General features: G+C 42.7%; 1 protein-coding gene across 1 annotated transcript in view; it reads left to right on the forward strand.

The window, feature by feature from the left end:
• The first annotated feature begins 67 nt into the window (after nt 1–67).
• The window catches only part of ERCC5 (ERCC excision repair 5, endonuclease), a 45044-nt gene continuing 25579 nt past the window's right edge, over nt 68–19532 (forward strand). The window contains exons 1-9 of the mRNA XM_066580067.1: nt 68–178; nt 1756–1877; nt 3882–4057; nt 4146–4267; nt 4355–4447; nt 5509–5569; nt 5806–5949; nt 15483–15690; nt 17694–18806. Coding sequence (XP_066436164.1) covers nt 1790–1877; nt 3882–4057; nt 4146–4267; nt 4355–4447; nt 5509–5569; nt 5806–5949; nt 15483–15690; nt 17694–18806 — 2005 coding nt within the window. The 5' untranslated portion in view covers nt 68–178; nt 1756–1789. The remainder of the gene's footprint in view (nt 179–1755; nt 1878–3881; nt 4058–4145; nt 4268–4354; nt 4448–5508; nt 5570–5805; nt 5950–15482; nt 15691–17693; nt 18807–19532) is intronic.

A 19532-nucleotide genomic window follows, 5' to 3' on the forward strand; every position in this document is an offset into this window, starting at 1 on the left:
TGGGTTGGCTGATTCAACCTGATTGGTTGTTAGGGCAGAATTGTTGCAGAAAATGATAATATGCTTCCAGGAAGTGTCAATAATGCCAGCAGCCCATGTGCTATCGGGTCCTGCATTGTTAGTGTGACTAGTGGCCGAGGCGTCCTGTGCAGGGACTGGAGGGAGCCCTGTCCTGAAGGTATGGCTGCAGCGCCTCACTCATAGCTTCATGTGGGATCTGTCTCTCTGCTTGTTCCTCTCACTGGCTGATCAACCTCATTCTTATCTGTGAGAGCAGCACTAGAGGAGTGACAGCCACTGATCAGTCCTGTCACTGATCTGGGTCAAAATAGAAAAAAAGCCGGACTGATGAGCGGAAACCAAATGGACCCCTTTATAATTAATGGGGTCTGCCTGGCGCTGTTCTCTCCAGAGACAGAGCGGTTTGGCCGCAGGGATTCCCCTGTCCTGCTCCCTGAACAGAGCAGGACTGCGATCACAGAGGGTTGGATCTCGTCAGGGATGACTGTGATGATCCTACATGGTCTGCGGGTCACATTACTGACACATCACTGCCAGTCCAATGTAAGGCTGCTTACACCCCGGCGTTGGGGTCAGTTCACAATTTCCGTCTCTCTGTTCCATATTTGGAGGAGAAAAGGTAAAATAAAACGGGGTGTGGGGGGAGAAACTGAACAGATCCCTACTGAAATCAATGGGGGAGAAAAAACAGATCATTTTTTTTCCGTTCCTCTCCTCCAAAAACGGAGCAGAGAGACGACAACTGTGAACTGACCCTAAGGCAGGTGTGAAAGCAGCCTAATATATTTATTATTTATTCTATTTATTTATTTTACTCCTTTTGTTTTTCTCTTGCCTTTGACGGCTGTGTTTCAGGCTTTGCCTTGTTCTGTACTATGGCAGCTCCTCCATATGTGTTTTGTGGATTTCTGTTAGTGTGACATTTTTGGGTTAATTACAACCACGGCCGTAGACTAGCTGCTTCGTAATGGTGTTAGGCTTTAAATTGAACGTCCACTAATATAATAGATATACAGTAAGTGCTATACAGCCAGTAGTACATGCTGCTTGCGTACTGTCACATAACACCCAACCAAGGTCAGCAATAGTTTATCGATGGGGGACCCACTGAAAATCCCTACAGAATAGCTGATCGCCAGGTTCTCTGCCCGTGTAGACAATGCAGGAAGCCGATAGATCTGTCCTGTATTTGGTAGTGCAGGTACGGCTCCCATTGAATACAATAAGAGCTGTGCCTGTAGTACCAAAGCAGGCCACTGCAGTGTTGACAGCACTGTCTGCACAGTCAGCGGGCCTGACGATTAACTGATCAGCAGAGAACCCGGGCTGCAGATCCAAGCTGATCAACTATTGATGACTTATCTTGCAAATTCATTACATTATGGCAGCATGCTAGCAAAACTCTCAACCAACTGCAGCCATATCACAAGAATAATGCATGTATTTCCTGACTGCAACGTGACACCTTTTTTTTCCCCAAAGTTGTGACGCTTATCTTGGAGTCTGTATAAAGGGTACTGTACAATGACCATACAAATAGTATCGCTGGTACCCCAGTAATGCCATGCAGTGTACAGTAGTACTAATTGAATCCAGTCCTCATGATGAGGCCTCTTCTGGCCTCTAGTGTTCTCCGCCTGCACCGGATGATCTCATATACAGATGTCCAGTAATATCTCTAAGGAATACTGCAGTGAATCGCTTTATTAATTTTCCGTCTGCTTTTATTTGTAGGTAGTTGTGTGAGCGCAGCACATGTAATACCAGCATGGGAGTTCAAGGACTTTGGAAGCTTCTTGAGTGTTCCGGAAAACCTATAAATCCAGAGACCCTGGAAGGAAAAATCCTTGCCGTTGGTATCCTTGTTGGTAATATGGTAACATGAAGAGCTGTTCCTTACCATCCGAAAGTTAAAAAGTTTCTACATATCTCCCCTCCCCCAATATCTTCACAAATCATATTACTAATTAGCCTTTCTACATTGTTTTTCTTTTCCAAAGCTGCTTCTGTCTCAGGTTTACATCTTCTATGTAGAAAACTGCTGCTGGGCAGAAACCACTATAGAACCATAGTGTTCTGTACATGAGATGGAGACTTCTCTGGTCTCCGCTTCATATGGTGGTTATCCCTATCAGTCTCATTAGTTAGATAGAAACATAGTGTTCTGTATCTGAGATGGAGACTTCTCTGGTCTCCGTTTCACATGCTGGTTGTCCCTGTCAGTCTCATTAGTTGGATAGAACCATAGTGTACTATGTGTGAAATGGAGACTTCTCTGGTCTCTGCTTCATATGGTGGTTATCCCTATCAGTCTCATTAGTTGGATAGAACCATAGTGTTCTGTATGTGAGCTGCAGACTTCTCTGGTCTCCACTTCACATGCTGGTTGTTCTTGTCAGTCTCATTAGTTGCATAGAACCATAGTGTTCTGTACATGAGATGGACACTTTTCTGGTCTCCGCTTCATATGGTGGTTGTCCCTATCAGTCTCATTAGTTGGATAGAACCATAGTGTTCTGTATCTGAGATAGACACTTCTCTGCTCTCCACTTTGCATGCTGGGTGTCCATGTCAGTCTCATTAGTTGGATAGAACCATAGTGTTCTGTATCTGAGATGGACACTTCTCTGCTCTCCACTTTGCATGCTGGGTGTCCATGTCAGTCTCATTAGTTGGATGGAACCATAGTGTTCTGTATCTGAGATGGACACTTCTCTGGTCTCCACTTCACATGCTGGTTGTCCCTGTCAGTCTCATAAGCTAGATAGAACCATAGTGTTCTGTATGTGAGATGGACACTTCTCTGGTCTCCACTTCACATGCTGGCTTTCCCTACCAGTCTCCTTAATTGGATAGAAAAGCGTCATGTTTTTTCTCCCCAACTAAAAAGACTCAAAGGAACAGAAATCATGTGAAGCGGAGACCAGAGAAGTCTCCATCTCGCATACAGAACACTATGGTTCTATCCAGGTTTTCGTCCCGCAGCAGTTGTCTGCATTGAAGATGTAAACCTGACATGGAATTGGCACTAGAGAGAAATATGCAATGTGAAAACAGCCGTAATGGTTATTAAATGTTGCATTATTTGTAGCACCTTTTTAGTTTTACTATATGATCACCAAGAATGCATCCAACAAGTGTGTTAAAAGGCTTGCAGCTCTCAATACATTTCTCGCACTTCACTCCAGCACCAACCCTACTTGAACCAACGTTTCATAGACTTGTCTAATTAAATCTGCCCCTATGTTCTGGCAGTATAACGCATAGCAAAATGAGTAATCCTGGTGTTTGAAGCCTCAGATACACTAGGTTTGTGTAGCTAAAATATATATATTTAAAGAGAGACTAAATAATGTAGTTCATCTGATTAATGGAATACATTAATATCTGCCAACAGGCCTCCGTGGGTGACACTTCTTTTAATGTCTGCTGCTCTTGAGCTTCAAAGCTGTATAGTCCAGATAGCTAATTCTGCAAGGTGACAATACGGTGGCACTGGCGTCACCCTCTGCATTACACGTGACCCTCTGTCCGTGGAGGGGGGAGCTCTCCCAGTAGCGTAATGATCTCATGATAACAGGGCTTCCTTTACCCGTGGAATTCTTCTCACCATAAACACATTGAACCACATAGTATACCTGAGCAATGGATAATAACATATTTATATTATGGGCTAGAAGTATCTCACGTAATTTTCTAAAAATCCACAAATGGAGGCATAATTTTTGCCCATGATGCTATATACAGCTATTGCAGTATGTAATAAGAATTGCCCCTGTCTGTTGTTCAATGTGTAGTGCTGAATATGAAATATAGCGTATGGTTAAAAAAAGTCGTATTTTAATTAACAATTTCTTAAGATATCAGCATTTGGTTAAATCAAGCAATAAAAGGTGCCAGAGATCGGCATGGGAACGCTATGCAGAACGCTCATCTGCTCACTTTATTCCATCGGCTCTGTAAGCTGCTGTTCTTTCGAATCCGCCCCATATTTGTGTTTGATGGTGAAGCACCTCTGCTGAAGAAACAGACTCTTGTAAGTATCGGTTATTTGGGGCCAAAGCTGGACAAACTGAAATGACTAGTAGTGAAGAAAGTTACTTTTACTTCCTCTGTAAATATAGGCAAAAAGAAGACAGAAGAAAGATACAGCAGCTGGTGAGGCCAAGAAGACAAATGAAAAGTTGCTGAAAACCTTCTTGAAAAGACAAGCTATTAAAGCTGCCTTGTCTGGGGACAAACAGAGGTATGTGCCATAATAGAACGGGGAGGTTTCATGCTTCTTACGTTCACTGATAATAGAAATGAGTAATTGTTTTGTCTTTCTTTAAAGCAATGAAGAATTTCCTAGCATCTCGCAGGTACGGAAAAAGGAAGAGGAAGATATTTATGTCTTGCCTACCTTGGAGGAGACGGAGAGAAACAGGTAAATTGCAATCAATTCTACTTATATTACCTGTTCATCTGCTGCTTTATAAAACTTATCTTTTTTTATTAAGTTCACCTCATACGAGCTTCTCTGCTTTTTAATTTAAAATGTGTTTTTTTTTGTTTTTTTTTATATGCCAAGATAAAGGTATCCCCTCCTCATTGGATACGGGATAACTTTTTGGTCAGTGAGTGTCTGACCACTGGGATCTCTACCTCTTTTCAATTTCAATGGGAGTTCAAGCTCTCGCCAACCTCTGAGGTTCCCATTGAAATAAAGGGAACAGCAACGCGACCACCACTTCCTTCATATGGGGTCCTTTGGGACACTCATTCTTGGATCGGAGGGGGTACAAGTGATCGGACCCTCGCCAATCAAAAACTTTGTGTTGTTGCAACCCCTTTTAACCCCTTCCCACTCCAAGATGTACATTTACGTCCTGTAGCATCAGGGTATGTATGAAGAGAGGTCGCGGGGCGACCTCTCTTCATACAGCGCGGCCGTCAGCTGTATACTACAGCTGACACCCGCGAGCAATAGCTGCAATTGGCCGTGCGGCCAAGCGCCGCTATTAACCTTTTAAATGCCGCAGTCAATTCTGACAGCGGCATTTAAATCTCCCGAATGGCCCCCACAGTGAGATCAGGGAGCCGTGCAGGTGTCATGGCAGCTGGGGGCCGTCTTAGGAGACTGCCTATCAAGCCATCCCTGTGGGGTGGCTTGATAGACTGCCTGTCAAATTGCAGTATGACGTAATGCTGTAGCATTACGTCATACTGCAGAAGCGATCAAAGCATCGCCAGTTGTAGTCCCCCAGGGGGGCTTAAAAGTAAAGTTAAAAAAAAGATCAATAAAGTTTTTTGTTTTTTTTTAATTGTTAAAAAAAAGTAATAAAAGTTTTAATCACCCCCTTTTGCCATATCTGTAATTAAAAAAATCTAAATCATAAAATGAAAATACATATTTGGTATCGTCGCGTCCGTAAAAGTCCGATCTATCAAAGCTTTAGTACTAATTATATTCCATTCATAATCATTGTTTTACTTGCTTTGATTTAGCTCTGAAGAGGAAGAAGAAAGGGATTGGGAAGAACGAATGACTCAAAAACGGCTTCTTCAGGTACCAATTACATTTTATGTACGCAGTACTTTGTCTAGTGTTTTAGCATCAACGGCCTAAAGCCAACAACAGAGTTTGAAGGGGTGAACTTGTTTCCAGTATCCAAATCTTTGCCTTGTGAATCTTATATCAACAGAGCCCACATTCACAGAAAACTTCCCTCTACAGATATCATTGGGAGAGCGTTACGTAGTTGCATATCCCACTAATCTTCACTTTTGTGCCCTGTAATCTAGGATGAAATCTTGGCTAATCCTAATTCAGTGGACATAGACTCTGAAGACTTTAGTAGCCTCCCTCCTGAGGTAAAGCACGAAATACTGACTGACATGAAGGAGTTCGCAAAACGCAGAAGGACATTATATGATGCTATGCCAGAGGTACGGGCGCTAAGTATAATGGACATGTAGTTATTATGTTATAAAAGACTTAACAGCAAGGTTACATCTATAGATTAATAGGTGTAGAAATACTTGAAGTTAGGTTTTCATTCCCTATAGAAGTATGGGTGGAAAATATACTTGTTTTTTACTCTTTAGCCACTTATGACATGCGTGTACCTCATGGATAAACGAAAAAAGCACTATTGCCCCCATGGGCAAAAATAACACGTTGCTGGCTGAAATAAAACTTGTCACTATCCCTATGATAAGCATAACAATTAATGGTATGAATATAATTATTCCTTCTCCGATCCACCAGTAACGCCACCTAAGGGTAACCAGGTTGCTGGCCTGAACCAGATAGCCACAACTGGTTATAAAGCGAACCACCTAGTTCCTCCTAGGCAGCTTAAATCTGCGTTCAATAGTGACCTTTAAATGAATGGTGCCTTTTACTAATTTAATAGGTTTAAAGTCCTAATAAGCCGCATGACTTGAAACCCTCCCCCTCCCTTTCCAGTTTCCCCCCTAAAAGATCTAAACCATAGAAAATAAGTATACCACGAATATAGGACCTACCCCAGTAATAAGTCCTACCCTGATTTTCGGCTGTGATTGGTTAATCTAGCACCGATTCTGATTGGTTCATTGGCTGACACAGCGCTCAATCAGAGCAATCGCTTGCTGGAGGCGGGGTATTCAAGGCCTGTTACCAGGAAGAAATGCTCTGTCGGCGTTCAGGACTACACGGAAGCCTGTAGCAGTGATGGAGACCAGCGCGAGGGACCTGAATGCCGCCTGCTAGGTGAGTATTAAGACACCCCCCCCAAAAATAAGACCCTGCATCTTTTGGGGCAAAAACTAATATGACCGTGTCTCTTATTTTCGGGGGAACATGGTAATAGTCCAAACTATTAAAACATTGCACTATGTATCCTGCATGGAGAGTGCTGTTAAAAACAAAACATAATGAAATAAAAAGTAATCCCAAAAAGTCATACCCCAAAAGGGTGCTAAAAAACTACAACTCACCCTGCAGAAAACAAGCCACCTCACTACATCGCAGCACCATCAGCAGAAAAATAAAAAAAAGGTCGTGGGTCTCAGTATGGTATTGGAACACAGTTTTTTGTCGTTATTGAAATATTTTTAAATATAAAGCCAGTAACTTGGCGCCACTTCGCCCCTCTTTAACCAGTTGTAAGCTATGTAATGACTTACAAGAAAAATAACTTTAGGATTGTCCAGTTTAGTAGAAAAGCATAAAGTAAGCTTATATCTTTGGTGTTTCTGCAGAATAAATGACCATGATTTTTATGAACACTGTAAAAGAAAACTGCATTTTTTTTTTCAAACTATTGTATGCTACATTAAATATCATTAAGCATCATTAAAAACTACAACTTATTCCACAAAACAGCCTACCTGTGTCGGCAGAAAAATTGTAAAAAATTATTTCTCTTGTAAGTTGGGGATGAAAAACAAAATTCTGAAAAATATCTGGTGCTTAAGGGGTTAAATGTGAGATGAGCTGTTGGTTTAAATAAGACATTCTTGAGGCTGTATTTACATAGACGAGAAAATCCGACCTATGTCGCATTCGTAAGCAATGCCATATAGGTCTGTGTGTTGGCTTTTTAAGCTGAAGCACATCCCTGTACATGCGATTTATTTTCATACTCATGATAAAGTTGCATGTTGTTCTAGTAGTTAAAAGGGAAAAATATGCAGTCGCATGCCAATCGCATGGGCACGGCATGCAAGTATGATGCAGTTTTTATTTTTTTCAGGCACCCACAGGAGATTCTTGAACAATTCTCGATCAGAGTAAAATCGCACGTGTAGATAAACGCATAGGAAATAATGAGTTTGTTATTTGTACGAGTTCCATCTATATTGCATCAGACTGAACTCGTAGGAGTTTCCCACCTGTACAAATACAGTCTGACTCTTGCACCTATTTCGTCATGTAAGCACCAGCAGTAACTGGTCTGATTTTGTATACAGATTTAACCATTTATTCCTTTTTTTTTCAATATTTGGTAGTCATATTTTTATTTGTGTGAAAGGCAAAGAACATCCGCAGTGCATACATGTATAATGTGCCACAAGGTGGCTCCACTTGCGTACACATTTACACGGTCACCATAAAGCAGGCTTTTAGGATCCGCCAAGTAACATAGTTGGTCCATAATACATAATACAGCTATGTAATAAATATATTTGTACAGTGGTTCCTTGGCTTGCGAGCTTCTTGACTTGCGAGCAGGATCCCTCCTGAATTTTTTTCTCTGATTTAAGAGTAAAAACTCGGGTTACGAGCCCGCTTCTGCATTCCACCAGAGATGCAGTGCCGCCGCTGTCTCCAGGAATGTTGCGGTTACGTCACACGGCACAGCAGCCAATCAGAAGCCTGCGGGCTGTAGCAGGTAAGGGAGAAGCATTGCGGGAAGTGACGGGGACGAGTTGGCTGCGCCATATGCAGCTTTATAGGCACAGGGAGCTGCTGTAGTTCTTTGCTGACTGTCTGGTAGTCTGTTATATGTTACAACTCTGCCCTTACCATGTTATAGGGGTGAATGCAGAACCCCCTCAAATACAGGCATATCTCCAGCTCTCTCTAGTCCTTGTTAGTCCCTACTCCTGTCTGTCAGGGTGTCTTCTTGCTCAGGAAAAATTACCAGAAGCACATATAATAAACCACAGTTATGGTAGGACCTTTAAATGATGCAGCAGCCACCTGGAACCGAACTGCATCCACAATGTTTGTAGAAATGAAAAAATATGACAGCATCCATGGATGTGAAGAATTTGCAAGAAGTGCTTTATTCTCCCATAGCCTCAACAGAAAAAGGCGACGTTTCAGACCCCAATAGGGCCTTTGTCAAGGGTGTCTTCTTGCTGTCACTGAATGGGAACCATTTACTACCAAGAACCCAATATCTGTACTGGTCATATTATGATGACATTTGTCTCTGACTCTTTACAAAAGGGAGATCTGATTTCTAGAATAAGTTCTGTGATGGTGATCAGGACCGCTTTTTTTTTCAACTTGTGTCATTCTGTGACAGCAAGCAGAGATACTAAAAAAAAAAGGAATTGATGCCGTGTTTTGGGGAGGTCTGGAATGGATTAATGGTGTTTCAATTCATTTCAATGGGGAAAATTGATTTGAAATGAGTGTTTTGGATTATGAGCTCTGTCACGGAACAAATTAAACTCTTAAGATAAGGCACCGCTGTACTTGTAATTTTGTAGCTCTTTAGGAACTCTTTTTAGTAATGCTGAATATTGGAACTTTCAGGGCTGGTAATGGCTAATACTTTTTTGCTTCAAATAATTGGCTACATTATATGTATATGTGTTCTATAGATATAGGACTAGTACTCCCAGCTCGGAAATACTGCAATAGAGTAGATGTTGACGCCACCGGTGTCCACAAGGGTATTAAGTTGCAGCCTTCTGACGGAAGGGCCTTCTTGCTGGGCAGCTGTCCAAATGTCATCAGGCTGCCGAGGAAGTTCTGCACTTAGACAAATCACACAGCTGCTGCCGTCTGAAGGTCTCACTCGTGAATAGTTTTAATTTGGAAATTCTGGGCTTTTTGCTGAATTTCCATTTAAATTGTAGGTTCAGTTTTTTTGTTTTTTTTTATGCCCCAAATTGTTTGCTGATTAACTTTCTGGTATGATTTTATAAGGGGTCGCTATTTTTCAGAGTGGGATTCCTGGCATCATACTGGAAATTAGCTGTGTGTGCACTGTGCCAAACAGCTTCCTACCCCTTACTGCTCCCCTCCCAGCAGAACCCTACTGCTTCCTGAAAGGACTGGAGGCCGATCTGATGCAAATGGTTCCAGATACCGTTTCCGTGCACCTCTTCTGGACATGTGTCCTGTTGGGTCACTTTTGAAACAACCTTCTTTCCTACATGCACACAGTGTTCCAGATTTAGATGCCCTCTTCTCTGTAGTATGCATTCATGGCTGTGCTGACGGCATTCTGGGGGATGAACACATGACGGCTGTTTTAAAATGTATCTTATATCAAGCAAGGACGTTGATAGCCGTTCACTGGCTGAGCAGCGATAGGCGTACTATAAAAGGGATATTACCTGATGAAATGCACCTTTATGTACAGTGGATATAGTCTGCACACGCCTGGTAAAATGCCAGGTTTTGTCATGTTAAAAAATCCGACAAAGATGAATCCTTTCAGATTTATTTCCACCTCATTGTGACCCATTATCTGTGCAATCCACTGAAAAAGAAACAAAAAATCTTTTTAGGGTGGAAAAATTAAAATAGAAGAAAAATAATATGGTTGCATAAATATACGCAGTCTAAAACTAATACTTTGATGTACCCTTTGACTTTCTGACAGCATTCAGTCTTTTGGGTAGGTGTCTATCAGCATGGCACATCTTGACTTGGCAATCTTTGCCCAATTTTCCTTGCAAAAGTGCTCCAAATCTGTCAGATTGCGGGGGCATCATGTGTGTAGCATCCTCAATCATAGATCTTCAATGGGATCTGGTTCTGAGTTCTGGCTGGCCAATTCCAAAACTTTGATCTTCTGGCGAAGCCATTCTTTTGTTGATGTGGAGATATACCTTAGGTTGTGGTAATGCTGAAAGGTGAAATTCCTCTTCATCTTCAGCTTTTCAGCATGGGCCTGAAGGTTTTGTGCCAAAATGGACTAATATTTGGAATTGTTTATAATTCCCTCCACCTTGACTAAAGCCCCAGTAGCAGCAGAAGAAATACAGCCCCAAAGCATAATGCTGCCTCCACCATGCTTTACTGTGGGTATGGTGTTCTTTTGGTCATGCACAGTGTTGGTTTTGTGCCAAACATACCTTTTGGAACTATGGCCAAAGCATTTAACCTTCGTCTCATCAGACCAGAACATGTTCTCCAATATACTTTTGGCAAACTAGATGTAGGTTTTGGCAAAACATGATATTTTTCTTTGTTAGAAAAGGCTTCCATCTTGCCCCCTTACCCCACCACCCAGACATAGAAGAATACAGGAGATGGTTGTCACATGCACTACAGAACCAGGACTTGTCAGACATTCCTGCAGCTCCTCCTAATCATGCTGTCGACCCCTTGGCAGCCTCACCGAACAATTTTCGTCTGGTCCTTTCATCAATTTTTGAGGGACATCTAGTTCTTGGTAACTTCACCGTTGTGCCAAATTTAATCCACTTGTTTATTAGCAATCTTGATTGTGTTCCGTGGTATATGTAATGCAAATTTTTGGGTGCCCTTCTCCTGCTTAATACCCTTCAACAGATCCAACAAGATGTCAGGAGAATTTTGTTAGAACAGCTGAACTTTGGGATAAATCAGAATCTCTGTAAATAATGGCAGCGGAGTGCTGACTACTATTTACCATGAGTTTAGATGTGATTGGCTAATTCTGAACACAACCACATCCCCAAATATGAGGCTGTTCACACTTATGCAACCACATTATTTAAATTTTTATTTTTCTACCCTAAATGATTTAATAATTTCAAATATGGCATTTTAACAGGGGTGTGTAGACTTTTTATATCTATTGCATGCTTGGAATATGGTGTATATAGAAAGAAACGTAATGCCTGGGGATATTTGGGAAGCATGGTCAGCATTCTAGGGCTCTTCTCATTCATAACTGTCTAATCATTAATTGTTCAACATATTGTATGAAACATGACATTTGTCACCATATCATGGTAATACAATGTAGCAGGACAAGCTGGTATTCCGTACTTGGAGTACTTTTCAGTATAGTGACGGGTGCCCCAAGTGTCCCAAAGGATAACCGAGCATGATACCAAAGTAACAGGCAAAGACATAGTCAGTATAACAGGCCAGGGTCAGGACAGGTGGAGTTCGTGCAATATAGTAAATCAGGCTGCAGGTCAGGGCAGGCGGCACTTGGGCAAGAAAACAGGCTGGGTTTAGAAAGCTGAATATACAGATATTGATCAAAAACAGGCAGAAATCAGGAACATCTTCACTTAAAACACTATGAATCTTTTGCTCAGTCACCCTCTAGTGGGAGAGGTTGCTTTTAAATAACCTGAAAAGCATCTGGATCCGCTGGAGATGAGAAAGCTGGGTGCACACGCTGGTCTTTTAAGACAGTGGTCCCTAACCTTTTTCCTTCCAGGGACCGGCCTCAAGCAAGATGATTTTTCCATGGCCCGGCAGGGGTGGGGCTTTGGTCATATGGGGCGGGGCTATGGAGCGCTATACACCAAACAGCGCTGTAGACCGGGGGATGCTGCTGGGACCACTCTGCTGCCCTGCTACACTCCCTGGCACCCTCAGATATGCGCTCACCGGATCTGAAGCACTGTCCGTGTGGCCGTGTCCCCACTGCGCTGCAAGATCTCTAGGGACCCCGTCAGTTCTGATGGCGTGGTTCCTGAGGTCCCCGTTATGCTCTCCGCTCCCGCGCGCTCACTGCTATGCTGGCGAGCCCGCACCCCCACCACCGGTAGCAGACAGCAGCACACGATGGAGCGTGTCCTCCCCGCCGCAGTACTTGCCAATCGGAAGCTAGGTGGCGTTCACTCCAAAGTCCGCTCAGCCCCTAGCTTCCAGTGACGTGACATCAAGGTACAACAGTACCGTGCTGGTCTGCGGAGCCGCGGACCGGCAAAGAAACCCTAACGGCCCGGTCCGTGGACCGGTGGCTGGGGACCCCTGTTTTAAGAGGTCAGCTGAGCACATGTGTGCGCCATACAGGCCGAAGAGATAACCAGAATGATAATGCAGTGCCTACTGCGCACAAGACTTGGAGGATTTCAGTGACTGCGGCTGGGAGCGGAGGGGGATGGTGAAAGAGCCGTGGCTGGCGGACATAACCATTCTATGTTGTGAATAATCTATCAGATGTGTGGATGCTGGTACATAGACATGAACAGGTTGTGTATCTACAGTCTAAGGCTGCTCTCACACAGGTGTCTGTAAAACGCAGCGGTTTAAATGCGGCTTTTTTACAGCATTTTCGAACAGCGTTTTTCAAACGCGTTTGGCGTTCAACACACCCCATCACTGCAATGGGTGATGAGGCAAGTTAAAAATCAGTGAAACATACTAAAATGGAGCAGACAGTATTAAAAAATTGCATGTTAGAAACGTTGCACTCGACCGCTGAAAAGCCCATTGAAATCAATGGAGGTGGTTTACAGCATTTAGTGCGGCGTGTGAGACACCACGATTAACGCTGTAAAGAACTGCCTGTGTGCGAGTGGCCTTATAACCTCTTTCTGCCCCCGAATGTAAATGTACTGTATGTCCTGACTTGGATCGGGTTACCACAAATGGACGTAAACTGTGACTGACCACAGGCCTCCCACCGCAGCAGTGGAGATCGCTGAGAACACCGATTCCTGCTGTTAACCCTCTTACATCCAGCTGCAAATGATGATTGCGGCGTGTAAAGCGCTCAGTGCGATCATAGCATCACAGGTTCTAGTTTCCTACAGGGACATGAGCAAATAGTTGTTTTTTTGTTTTTTCTAACTCTCTTGTTTAGTCGCATCCTTATCAACCAGTACAAAAAATTGAACACACTCTTCAACACATTATAATCACGTATACGGTAGGAACAACACATTTAAAAATAAAGATCAATCCTAGGTGGGATCACAATAATCATATAAAATGTAAAGTAGAGAAAAGAGAGGCTACATGCAATAGTTTTTAACAGTGTAAACGTATAAATGTACAAATAGCAAAAAATGCTATAACGTAGCAATGAAACTATATAGACTGAAAAACTTATAATAACATGGTTACATGCCAGCAATGGGTATATCAAAGGCATAAAAAAGACCCACTCATGATACAGAAACGCCTGTCATTTGTAGGTGGGATCACATTCATCAGATAAGGTATAGGATAAATAAATAGAGCGAGTAAAGGCTATAGTGCATAGATATACAGGGAACCCACCTGTGATGCAGAAACCCCCCAACATGTGGGTTGACCTCCGTGTAGTGGCCAGTGCTTATAACTGCAGCCACAGCTGGCGGTAATTTCAATGAAAGCTGTGCCTGCAGTTACAAGCGCTGGCCACTACACAGAGGTCGGCGGGGAGATTTATCGCACTGATAGCATGTAGCTGATCGGTCGGGATCCGTCACTTGGGACCCCAGCCGATCAACTATTGATGACCTATTCTGAGGAAAAGGCATCAGTAGTATTCTCCCTGGAAAACCCCTTTAAGGCCAAAATAGACCATGTGCCCGGACGTGACGGCCTGAGCAGGAAGCATAGGAGCAGTAGTTCAGTTGGAGTGAAGCCAACGCTCCAACTTCCTCCTCTGACCAGTGATGACAATGTCCATATTCATGCGAGTTTTGTGCGTCTTACCACAGACAAAACTCTTGCGAGATTCTCGTCCCGTGTGAATGTAGCCTAAGGCTTCTCTCACATGGGGGGTTTCTTGTGTGTGCTGCGGACGTATCTCCCGCGCAAGGAGTATGCAATGCATAGTGAGCCGATGAATCCCCATATACTATCATGGCGTGTATGCGCGTGTAAATAGTGCTCAACGCGTTTTTTGAATGTAAAATTGCCATGTGTTGCGCGTGCATACGTGGTAAAAAACCACTCGTGCGAGAGAGCCCTTAGTGATGAGTGATTGTTTCCAATGTGGATGTGCAGCGTTACACACGTGATGGCACCGTACGGTTTTGCACACCTAGAAGTGGACATTAAGCAGCTCATTCAGCCTGATCTGATGGAACGGGGGAAACTTTCTCCTTGACCCATCCAGTTTATTTTAGGAATTTGAACTTGCTGTACAATGATATGAACAGGCAGTGCCGGACGTCCTGAGATGGAAGCCCTGTAAGATGAGCTGTTCTGTTATCAGCAAGAATGTCCTCCATAGATTGTTCTCCAGACTGACCTCCCGCACTGTTCACAGCGCAGTTTTGGTGGCCTTCACGAATAAAACAGAATTGACTTCTTCTAGAAGAAAATAATTAGGCTCTGGTCACACGGATTAGATTGGGGCAGGTTTTTTTTTTGTTTTTTTTAAAATGCTTCATATGAAGAAGTTTTTTAAATTGTATATACATTTATTCCCTGTTCTGTTTTGTTTCTAAGTAGTAGTTTATTCTGCAGTCAGTCAAGATTTCCTATGCACCTCCATCCTTTAGGGCTCCGTCACACTGGCGAGTACGATATATGGTTGTGAATCACGGCCCGATATCACACTTGCTAAATGTGAAATCCCCATGGATGCGAGGTTGAGGATCGTGGAGTTCCCCCATCGCTCTCAATGAGGCTGGCACTACTGCGGCCGCCAGCCCTACTGAAGATAATGGGCGATCTCACAGAAAGATAGGACATGCTGTGATGTGTTTCCTGCATTGCCATACGGAAAAACTGTGTATGAACCCATTCAAAAGAATGGGTTTTATATTTGTGCAAGACTTGTGTGTCTAACGCACAAATCTTGTGCAATTTTCAGATTTTCTCGCCAGTGTGACATTTATTTACCTTTTTTTTTTCTTTTTAGGACTCCAATGATTTCTCCCAGTATCAGCTGAAAGGACTGCTGAAAAAAAATAACTTGAACAGGTGCCTTAATAATGTGCGAAAAGAGATGAACCAGCAGTACACGGGGGAGGTCCGCGCTCAGTTTGAAACAGAAGGCGGATTTATGAAAGAGGTTGAAACTCGCCGTCTGGTCTCAGAGGACACTTCTCATTATATTCTAATTAAAGGTATAAGTACACATAGCAGCAAATGCTTGACATGAACAGTGCCAGATGCACAACATCATCTGGTGGCAGGGGAAATTTTCTGCATAACTGCGCAATCCTATATTATTGTAAATACAGACTCACACCTTCTGTTTGACTTCAAATATCCAAATTTCATTATTATTTTAACCACTGATGAACCTCGAAATGAACAAAACATTTTTAGTAAAATTGTTTTAAGCTTCATTAAACGCAGCGTCTCATCAGAGATGGCCGGTATAAGAATACCACTGGCACCCCAAAGCCACCAAGATAACTACCATTGTAGGGGATTACCAGCTGGAACGGTCAGCTTCCATCTAACATTACGCGACTGCCTAAATTTGAAGCAGCTGTAGTGGGAGATAAGTATCAGCGGATAATGGGGTGCATTACAGCACATTTCCCCCTGTTCAGTTTTTTTTTTTTTTTGCTTAACAACCCTGTGTATTTAGCCATCATCTGTATACTTTAGTATATAAATGCCACGGTAATGACCCCGGTCGGCAACGGTACAGTAAACATAAAAATTAGCAACGAAGAAGTCGAGACGGTCCAAGATTTCATCTTCCTTGGATCGAAAATCGATTGCAACTGGCAATCTGGACCTGAGATCAAGAGACGGATTACACTTGATAGGATTGCAATTCAAGGAATGGAAAGCCAGACTGGTCAATGCAATCGTCACTCCCATAACGACGTATGGTTGTGAAAGGTGGACGTTCAGGAAAACTGACAGAAGGAAAATTGATGCGTTTGAACAATGGCGCTGGATGAGAATGCAATGGATACCTTGGACCGCCATGACAACGAACAAGGTATTGCTGGATCGCGTCAAACCGAAAATATCACTGATGGGCAAAATCATCAAACAGCGGCTCTCTTTTTTTTTTTTGGACACCTGATATGCGCTTACTCACTGGAAACAGTACTGATGCTTGGCAAGGTTCTCAGTATCTAATTAGTGGAGAGCCCACTGCACAAGACCCCTGCTAATCAGCTGATTGAAAAGGCCACGGCTTGACAGGGTCATAGAAAGCCATCAACCCAGCATTAGGACTAGTAACTGCTCCTCTGTGCGAATAGGAGCACTGCCAGAGCCTTACAGAATTACATCCAGCAGGCTCCTGGTCTGCATGTATCTGGCCAAGCTGTCACAGACTGCCATGAAGGGGATGTGAGGACCCCACACCCTGGAGTAGGACCTGTGCTCACAGCCCAGCACCATGCAGCTCGATTGATCTTCACCACAGAACATTGGAATTGGCAAGTCTGGCACCCATCCTCTTCACAGATGACTGCACACGTGTGATAGACATGAAAGTCTGTAGATGCCATGGTGAACCTTGTTACCTGCAACATAAGTGTTCCCTAAATCATTTTGAGCAGTGTATATTACTCGAGGTACTGATCTGCAGTTTATTCATTCCTGATGAACCTTTTTATATTTGGAAACAAGTTGGATTTTTCCTGTGCAAAATTTTTTTTCCCCAGCGGCTTTAGGGTTGCTTGCTGACTACTATATTATTTGTTCCTTTTTTTCTGTTTTGTAGATGTGTTTTACTGGTTTGTTTTTGTTTGTTTTTTGCAATGCACTTATTGGTGATTTCCAGGTTCACAAACCTACCTTCCCTTTTTTTTCTGTCCAGTAGGTCTTAGTACAGTTTTCTGAGGGCAGGTTTGAGGTTGAGGTCATACTGTAGTATTACATGGCAGACATTCAGCTTGAAGGCCATCCTTGTAACACAAGGAGGACCGCTTGAGTCTGTCAGAACAGGCATCTTTCCATTCTGGCTCATCTAGGGGGTTACTGAGTCGGGGACCACCCTCTGTGATGTCGTTGTGTCTTAAGGTCCAATGGACAGGTGGTGTTTTCTTAGGACATACTCTTTTAATTTTAATAACCTTTCATATAAAACTCCTTTTCGTTTGTAACAATAACTGCATAGAGATGTTTTTGTTCTTATTTATTTATTTATTTTTAGGAATTCAATCGAAGGCAGAAGATAAGAAAGCTGATATACCTGAGCAAGCAATACCCTCTAATTCAAGTGATATGCCAAAAACCTACCTTGATATGAAGCTGGCTTCTGCCCATAAACCTAAGAAGGCAAAGGATAGTCTACCAGAAGAGGCGCCACCTTCCCCAAGAACACTTTTTGCTATACAGGAAGCAATGGTGGAGAGCAGTTCTGATGAGGAACCCCATAACAGTTCAGTAACTCAAAGTCATAAGATAGTGTCTGAGTCCTCGGGGGCAATAGATAGGAGTGTCTCGCCCAGAACCCTGCAAGCAATTCAGGAGGTTCTTAGAGAAGATGAAATAGGATTGAGCAGGAAAAGGCCTGTTGATGGAAATGACTTAAAGGTTGAGCAACCTAAGGCCAAGGTGCTGATCATTAGTAGCTCTGATGAGGACGATGAAGCTGTGGTTATTGACAGTGAAGAAAACCGTTCTATAATTTTTCAGACCCGCAATGAGGTAGTGAGTTCTACAAGGGCTCATACAAGCGACAATGATACATCAGTGATCCATAGTTTGGTCCCTAGTACAAACCAGGGTGAGCCACCTCATGAATTAGATATAAGCAAAGTTGACAAAAAGAATCTCCTTGTGCAGGAAGTTAAGGGACCTCTTTTCCATTCCCAGGATACACCTATTGAGATGTCGCTGAAAACTATTTCCAGCAATATTAACATACCAACTTCTATAAATCCTTCACTTGAGAGCAGCAATCAAGATCCACCCAGTAATATAGTTACTTCAGTTTCCTCTGAATTAAAGTTTAGTAAAAAAACTGATGCTGAGCTTACTCCTAGCAAAATGGAAACTGCCTTTGATTCTTCACCATCCGAAGCTTCACATTCTTCATCACTATTCAAAGGAAATAGTCCTGTGGTAGCGGTGCCGGAGGTCGAGGGTCTGGCACTCGTACTGCCACCACAGCAGAAGGCCACTGAAGAGGACACCCCTGGTAGTCCAGAACAATCCCCTTCTAATGTTCAAGATGTTAGATATATCCCTTTGACTCCAGAAAGCATACCTATAATTGATGACGAATCGGACCGGCATAAAGAAATGGATTCAGACTCTGATGGTACGTGTTTTTTGTATAATGTATGCTTTCCTTCAAGCGGCCACTTGTTTTAATTATTAGTTTAACATGATTTATGTCATGATTTTAGTTAAATACAGCGGATTTGCTACTTTACTGCAAAAGTAGTTAATCTGTACTACTATAGCAAATTATATTGCATAGTAGCTGGAACAGAACGAGAGCTCGTGTCAGAAGTGCAAGCATCATCACCATAGTTAGTCACATGGTCAATTTGCCCTCAGAGGGTAGCAAATGGTGAAATGGTCACATTATCACTACTCTAATGCCAATGCCTATACTTTTTACTTAAGACTCTTCCCTCTGCCTGTGGCACCTAAACAACATGGTTGGGCACCACTCAATAAGCTCAAGTGAGGTGCAAGTCCCTGTGCTCAAACAATACGTATAACAGAAGAAAAGCTACACGAAAATGTGCACGCTCATAGTATGTAAGCACATAGCAAATTAAAAACACTTACATGCATTCTTGTGATTTTTATTACTCAGAGAATAATGTATCTAAATGTACACATAACCGCCAAACTGGCATAAATCACATGGGAGATTTAATGGCATACCCCATCCTGATAAATAAAGTGCATGAAAAATGGAAGGAATCAATATATTGCACATTGCCCATGTGCAAAAAAGTATATAGGAAAAGGTCAATGTATTGTACACTGCCCAGGGATTAGATAATCATCCCTTAGAAAGGATTCCAAAATC

Source organism: Eleutherodactylus coqui, chromosome 1, assembly GCF_035609145.1.
Source record: "Eleutherodactylus coqui strain aEleCoq1 chromosome 1, aEleCoq1.hap1, whole genome shotgun sequence".
NCBI lineage: Eukaryota > Metazoa > Chordata > Amphibia > Anura > Eleutherodactylidae > Eleutherodactylus > Eleutherodactylus coqui.